The following is an 8,079-nucleotide window of genomic DNA, read 5'->3' on the forward strand; positions in this document are numbered from 1 at the left end:
CATCTGATCCTGTACTTCTCGGACTGCATGACTTGAGGGACTGCTTGCCCCACTCTGGGCTCTGTGGGGTGCTTCCTGGCCTGGCTCCTCCTGTCTCACCAGGTTCTTCACATTGTGCATTATGATGCTTGCAGTCGCTCCTTACATTTCATCCATGCCTGATGAGGCTTCTTGCATTCCTGCAGATCTTGCTACGGGAATACTCACTCATGGTTATGTGTCTGTTGCATGAAGTTGTTAACCTTGCAGCTGTCCTATTCGGGTGCTCACCGCATCTTCAATTCAGAGGAGAAAACCTTTTGGGGCTTTGAATAGTCAACACAACACGTGACAACTTGCAAACTGTCGCTGCGAAAACCAGCCGCTAGCTTGCAATTCCACAATCAAGAGTCAAGAGGCTGAATGTGCAGACTTAGCTTAAGGTACCTCGCTGTAAACCAGCCAATCAGAGCTGAGCTCATCATCATTATTAATGATCACACCAAAAAATAGACTTTAAAATAGAAATAGGGTTTTAAATAGACAGGTCAAACCACATCTGGACATCTTTTGCCCTGACCAAAGTCACATACCTTCTATGTAGATATTAGAAAACAATTTCAAATACTGAATAAATGCATTCTATGGCACATTTAAGGCTAAATCTCAAGGCTAGCTCATACTAAGACTGTGGTTACAGCATCCAGGCATGCCCTGTGGCAGCAGGCGAGACGAGGGAAGGTACCAAGTGCTGAATGCTGAGTGCTGAGTAATATAGTCTAGACCAGGTGGGGCACGTGACAAACATTTACTTTTAATTAGTTAAAAGACGGTGAGTAGAGAGCAATAGTGTGGTGCGCGGTGCTCGTCAAACATAAACTTTGAGGACTTCAGTTGTTTATACAGTTGTTTATTCACACTCTGCCCTCCAGCTATGGAATCAATTTAGTGACAAAAATATTTACAAATACCCCACAATTTCCAAACAAACAGAATGTGATTTATAAATGTCCAACGATTTGCATTGTGTCCTATTGTTGTTTAATACATTTGTATGTTCATCATTATTGTTCTCTCATCTCATTTGCTGATCGAGACTCATTATTCATAGGAGTTGACCCAAGAAAAATGTTGGTTGAAATATTCAACTTGTATAGTAACAGTATTTATATTACAAAATTATACTTTTAAAGTAGCAGTATTTATATTACACATTTTCTTTGTGATTCCCAGGAAGTTTTTCAATGTTTTGTTGCAGCTTTATGCTAAGATCACTTACAATACATTGTTTCTCTCATCAGTCTATGCTCAATACCCTATAATGACAAAGTGAAAACAGGATTGTAGATTTTTTTGCAAATTAAAATCAAATCAAATAAATAGATATCATGTACATTCACTATTGAAGAGGTCTGTACACTTAACAAAGTTGCACTGTAGGTGTTTATTGATAAAAAAAACTGTACAAAGAATTGTATGTACAATGCAAGCAAGTCATTTTTGTGCTGGAGTTTTATTTGATTTGATTTTAATTAGCAAAAAAATCTACAATCGTGTTTTCACTTTGTCCACACTTATTGAATATGTCCTGCATAGGCAGAAACACCATTCATATGTATGACAAATACATCGGCCCAATCTTCATCCAATCATCCTACTGCCAATGGGTGATGGCAATGCTGCTTTTAGACTGGCCTCTAACCTGAAAACTGCCTGGCTTGGTAGTACCTGCCAGGGGGATGGTGTTTCTGCCTATGCAAATTAGGACATATTCAATAAGTGTGGAGCTCATGTGCATATTCAAATTAATTTCAAGAGAAACTTGTAATACAAAAAAAGTTACTTTTCATGTATACTTTTACTATGTAAAGTTTTATTGTTGTAGGAGTAAAGGAAAAAATTAAGCCTATTTGGGTGTATTTTAGGCATTCGATTAGTGTATAGCTCATTTGCATATTAAAATTCATTTTCAAAGAAACTTGTAATACAAAACATGTTACTTTTCATGGGTACTTTCATTGTGTAAAGTTTTGATAGGAGTAAAGGAAATTGTTGCCTGGCATTATTAGATGAAAGACATATTTCCTCAACTAGGATTTCTTAGGACTTTTAGTATGTTGTTCTGGACACCTCATAGAAATGATCTATGCTGAAAAAATTTATTTTACAATTAGTTCTATTTTTGGCTCCAAAATGGGTTACTTTGCCTGGACTATAAGGAGTCGCAACTTGTCATTTGTACCAGGTACGTTTTGTATTTTCTTTGGATATTTGTAGATATATTGTACTTTGTAATTGAACTTGAATTGAAAATATAAGACCGTTCGGAGGATTACAGCCACGCATAAAGTGTTGCAATCCATGCTGCTGCGCTAAGGAGTCCCAACTTGTTGTAATTTGTGCCAGGCTACGTTTCCTAACTTACTACACTGCACTACACTGAACAACTTTTTGAGCACTGTTGCAAAGTTGCAAAGTTGCTGAGCGATGTTGTTCGGGCACTCTCCCATTGATATTAGGCTATACATTTTTATGTGGAGAACTTTAATCATCAGAGAGCAAGTTGTCGCGATCATCCAATCAGAACATTAGGAACCAGTTGTGAGTACCCAGCAGCAACATTGCTAAAAAATTGCCCCATTTATCATCACCTTCAGTGCTCTAAGGCCAGCCATGGTTTTGCCACTGTGTGAAGGAAGTTCACAGTCTAAGAGACTTGTTGAAACTGTAGAAGAAGTGTGTTGAAAGCAATAACAAGGCTTCAACTACAGGTGTGTGAGCACCTAAAAAGCTCCGTAAACAATCCTAGCTCTGTAAATAGGAAACAAACAGTCCCTCGGACCGAGCCATACACATTTCCAACCAAGAAACACCTTGCTTCAGTAGCACAGAAGGCAGAGCGTGAAAAGTGACTTTTGTGCTCAAACATCAATAACCTCTTGCCAGAAGAGGACTACAGCCTAGCTTTAAGTTATTTCTGTATGGAAATGTCATCTTCAGGGAGTGTAATTTGTCTCCCCCTAACGGAAAACAGGCACTCTGCACTTCCACTACTCAATTCTGTCCAGGTAGTGAAATCTATTAAGGATAGTGTATGTAATATAACAACTTGGCAATAATAAGTCTTCACATATGTACAAGTTGGATGTGAACATACTGTCAGTTACAATAACAGGAAGAAGAAAATGGGATCACACTGACTCACACTTTCCATCTCTTTAAATCCTAGTGTTAGTGTGAGGTTTAAGATTAGCCATTCGAAGCATCCATCTTGAGACATTTTGAAAGACGGATATACAATGGCAATTGTATGGCAATACATTGAATTAACATGCAATTGCCTAATGCAAACGGTGGGCACTGGACAGGAACTTCTTGTATTTTTATATTTTATATAGTTATATTTTAATGCCAGTCACACAAGAGACCGTTCCAAAATAATGTGGTTCCTGGTTAAGGATTTAACAAAGGCAACACAGAACGCAAAAAAAAAAATGCTTCCTCCTCCCTACTTCATGTAAAACACGTAAACGACTTCATTAGAGCCCCTTGAAGAAACGCAGAGCAAATACCGATAGAGAGACAGAGAGAGAGAGAGATGTGAAGCCTCGCGAGACTGTGAAGAGAACTGCAAGACTCGGAGGGAAAAGTAAGAAAAAAAGGGCTTCTGACGAAATATCAACCATCAAAAATGTCTGGACGGTCTGTGCGAGCCGAGACGCGGAGTCGCGCAAAAGATGACATTAAAAAGGTGATGGCGGCTATCGAGAGAGTCCGGAGATGGTAAGAGTAAAAATTATAGAGTTTAAATAGTTACGTTTTTTTTTTTTTGGAACGAGACACCCGCTATGTTACAAAACAAACTTCAGAGCTCAAGGCGGTAGTTGAATGACAAGTGAAAGACACAGGAGACAGCCAATGGCTTATCGTCCCGGGCATCGTTTCGTCAGGGGGTGGGATAAAGACATTTTGAGGTATTCGGTTATGTAACCGCTGGGAAGAAATTGAACGTAGACTGCCGTCATTTTCTTTTTGACATTAACAAACCCTCTATGCTATTCCATTGAAAGATCTGTTTATTTTTCAATCGTTTCATATTAATTAATGGTATTCATATTAAAATAATGTAGGCTACGCGCATTTTTGTTTTTGTCAGGGTTTTTTAAATGGCTTGGACGTGAGCAAATCTACAGTGCAGTGATCAGTAAACATAGTGACACGAAACAATGTTACCTGCATTCTACAGTCACCCATGTGCAGGTGTATCAGTAGCAGGGCAAAATTGGTGCCAAATCAGGGAAAGATCCATCACTTGTTACCATGTACATTTGTTTCTGTGTACTCTCTCCCTATTACCCAAGTAATACAATATCACTGACAGAAGAGGGCATAATATGCTTTTACCTACAGCAGTCAACCAGAAATGTTTGTCATGAGGAAATCTTAAGGCAGCCGTATTATGCTCTTGGTAGTCACCTATGAAATGTGTAAAGCAGTGATGCGAATCGTCAAAGAAGTGTGTTCATGTGCATTTTTTTACTGCTTCTTTTTTGATCTCACCCAATCCTACTTCAGTCTTTTCATAGACGAGTGGGGGATTTCATGAAATATGTCATAGCAAAATTGAACTAAAATAAACATGTGCTCTGATGTACACTTATCTTATCTTTCATTTCCAAAACACAGCAGTGCAGGGAACCATAGAGTGTTTATGGTCACGTTCCAAAAATCATTTAGATGAAAAGCTGTATTTCTGCAGGGAGAAGAAATGGGTGACTGTTGGAGATACTTCACTGAAAATATTTAAATGGGTCCCTGTATCCGAGACCAAGCAGGTAGGCATGGCTCAATACAATTTATACTTATTGTGTTTACTGTCATTTTTCTGTCTATAACATTTTCTTTGTTAGTTTCTTTCTTCCTTCCTTTCTCTCTCTCTCTCCCTCTCAATGTGCTCTGTGTTTCCTCCTCAAGCGGCTGTCATGAAGTGGTTCAAGTGTTCCACATTTTTTAAACTAAATTTGTGGCTCTAATGTTCTTTTGTGACTCAGATTTAAACTTAATTGTCTTACAGTCTGAATTTAAGTCAGTGTGATCTTTCTCCCATGTCCTTTTCTCTCTGCACCTCTGTCAGATATTCAAGAGTAAAAGCCGCCCTGGGGCGCTGAAAGAATTAAAAGGGTTCCGAACTGATGTCGTTCTGGAAAACGCACGCTCTGTCCTTCTTGACTTCCAAGGTGGTGAAAATTTCTATAACCTGTTAATAAAAAATACTTTTTAGTAATATATTTTTGGCCAACTGTATTAAGACACCAGGAAATTCTCTGTCTCGCTCCCTCTTTCCCTTCTTCTGGTATTCTCTCTCTCTCTCTCTCTCTCTCTCTCTCTCTCAGGTATTATGTAAAGTTTAATGTTTCAGTTTGCAGTATTTGATTTGAATATGTGTACATGATCATTTAGATGTGTATGATTAACTATAGTAGGCTATAGTATAGCAATGTATCATAATTTAAAGTGGTAAACATCGTTTAACATTAGTAGCAATCAATTTGTACTTTTTCAGTTACTATTTATGATGAGTCTGTCAAACTTTTTAGTGTCATTAGAGGCCTTGAATGTCCATTTAATAAACAGAAAACGTACCTATGATTGTATACAATTAACATTATGTAGGACAAGACAAACAAATCTAGAAACAGTAATTTGACTATGTAGGAACTAAACCCTGAGATTTCCACACTGAGACAATGTTTGGGATGTGGGCAAACAAAACCAATAGCAGACTCTCTAATGCGCCTTCGTCGTGGGCCGGTGATGTCGACTGTATGTTCTTGCTTCTAATGAAATTGTTTAATTTTCCCTCTCTCTATTTCTCTCTCTCCCTCCCTCCCTCTTTCTCTGTCTCACTCTGTGGTCTATTATGCAGATGACAACAGCAACCTGAGTTTTTCGTCAGATGCCTACCAGCCCAGTGCCAAAGTGGACAGCAGCACAAACTCCAGTCCCCAGCATGCCAGTGGAGCAGTGAGCCCCTCGCAGCCCTCTTTCTTCAGGACAGAGGACTCACAACCCCCCACACTTGGGCAGGAAACTATGGAGGGTAAGGCACTTTCATTTGCATTTTTTAATTCTCTCACAGTAAATTTGAATGGTATTGCTGTAAGTTAAAATTAGACGTCTGCTAATTACTATATAAAATCTCCCCTACACTAGATGGGGGTTTTGAACGTCTTACCTTGTGTGATGTTGTTCAAATAAAATTTCTGACCACTAGGTGTCAGTCTAGTAACTTACTGCCACTCCATCATACACCTTTATCAGAATCAGAATCAGAATGGGATTTATTGCCAAGTAGGTTTACACCTACTTGGAATTTTTTCTGGTGTGAAGGTGCATACAGTAAACATAAAACATAAAATGGGCCTGCACTCCACATTAGCTACATTATCATTAAGCCTGTGTTACACCTCAAGTGCAGAAATGTCAGATCTGAAATGCAACAAAGTTCACCTCACGGTATTTGAAAACAAATTGAAATGTTTGCTAATAATACTATCACTACTACTACTGTAATAATAATAGTAGTAGTAGTAATTTATCCTAGATTTTGTTTAATGCGAAACTGTAATCTGGTTTTCTCAGAGCCAACATTACCAAGTTGTGAGGTGACTGATGAGCCCCCGACCCTGATCAAGGAGGACCTGCAGCCCCTCTCCACTTTAGTGAGACTCTTTGTCCTCCCTCAAAACACCTTGCAATCAAATTTAGGCATAGTTAAAAAATGATGTAATATCCAAAACAGGTGTCAGTACTAAGTGATAATTGTAGCAGAGTAAAAAACTGTCACAGCTGGGGAAAGCAAAGTGGAATGTAGTTTTATATTATATTATGTTATGTTATGTTATATTACATATTGTTCCCCTAATACTAGTGACCATAGGGCCATTGACTATACTGCAGTGGGATATCCGATAGTCTTTCTGTGTTGTGACTTTGCAGGAGGAGGAAGAGGCGTCCGCTATTCCACCACAGAAGAGAACATCCACAGAGCAAAACTCAGCGCTGAGCTAGCCCACAATGCTTTGCAGTCAGGCGACCACTTCTCAACTCCAGCCAACACACACACACACACACACCCACAATACATGGACACCCTTTTGGTACTTTACAAAGCTTCAAAATGATCTGCTTCTTCATTGTCTACTGTTTGTGGTGAAGAATGATGGTGGACCCAGCAGTTTTACAAAACTGCCTTTTGCTTTTAAAAAAAAAAAAATTATATCACCTCCCATGGAAAACTAGTGTGCGTCATGAAAGTCACTTGTTATAAATAGCAGCACCTCATCACATTCACAGGTGTGTGGGGGTTGACACCAGCACATAAATCTTTCAGATGTCATGTTTTGAACTCTGCAAAATGTTTAAAGTTTGTATGTATATAAATACTCCAGTTAATGAGAAGAGTAATACTCATGTTGAGTGGCTTGCAAGTATGGCTTGGTAAACATTATTTAATCTCCGCTGAAGCGCCTTGCATATTGTCCTGCATTTAACTGTATTCATTGACTGATAATTCTTTCTATCACACACACACACACACACACACACACACACACACACACACACACACACACACACACACACACACACACACACACACACACACACACACACACACACACACACACACACACACACACACACACACACACATATATTTGCTTTTCTTCTTGTATGCACTATACTTGTGAACTTGAAGGAACGCATCCAAAAGTCATGACTCCACTCTTGCATTTCTGTGCAGCTGCATTCAGGCAAAGTATAAGCATCATTAGCTGTCTTTTATATATATTTACACGTTATAAATCTATTGATGATTTTCACATTCACAACTGGAGAGTGTTTACAAGACAAGCCAAGACTTTGAAAAAAGAATTGTATTATAACATTTTTTCTGTCAATAAATGCAAATTAAATATGTATATATACACACACATATATGTCTTTTTTAAACCTTCATCTAATGTACATATCTTTCAGTGTAGCAGCTTCAGTTTATAGTCACATAGATATAACTTTAGAATATGAGACATATTCATG

The 8,079-nt window shown here is 38.5% G+C and overlaps 1 protein-coding gene across 1 annotated transcript; it reads left to right on the plus strand.

The window, feature by feature from the left end:
- Positions 1 to 3,261: 3,261 nt before the first annotated feature.
- On the plus strand, positions 3,262 to 7,607 carry bcl7bb (BAF chromatin remodeling complex subunit BCL7B b). Its single transcript, XM_012839953.3, has 6 exons — positions 3,262 to 3,762; positions 4,739 to 4,814; positions 5,114 to 5,216; positions 5,906 to 6,079; positions 6,622 to 6,701; positions 6,979 to 7,607. Exons 1-6 carry the CDS (start codon positions 3,671 to 3,673, stop codon positions 7,048 to 7,050), a joined length of 597 nt encoding a protein of 198 aa, XP_012695407.1. The 5' UTR covers positions 3,262 to 3,670; the 3' UTR covers positions 7,051 to 7,607.
- Positions 7,608 to 8,079: the final 472 nt, after the last annotated feature.

Source organism: Clupea harengus, chromosome 9, assembly GCF_900700415.2.
Source record: "Clupea harengus chromosome 9, Ch_v2.0.2, whole genome shotgun sequence".
Taxonomy (NCBI): Eukaryota; Metazoa; Chordata; class Actinopteri; order Clupeiformes; family Clupeidae; genus Clupea; species Clupea harengus.

Bases quoted from the DNA above. Each gene is read 5' to 3' on its own strand.
- bcl7bb (XM_012839953.3), top strand. From the start codon at position 3,671: ATGTCTGGACGGTCTGTGCGAGCCGAGACGCGGAGTCGCGCAAAAGAT. The intron at 6,080-6,621 runs GTAAGGCACTTT...TGGTTTTCTCAG, and splicing joins TGGGCAGGAAACTATGGAGG to AGCCAACATTACCAAGTTGT. The intron at 6,702-6,978 runs GTGAGACTCTTT...GTGACTTTGCAG, and splicing joins TGCAGCCCCTCTCCACTTTA to GAGGAGGAAGAGGCGTCCGC.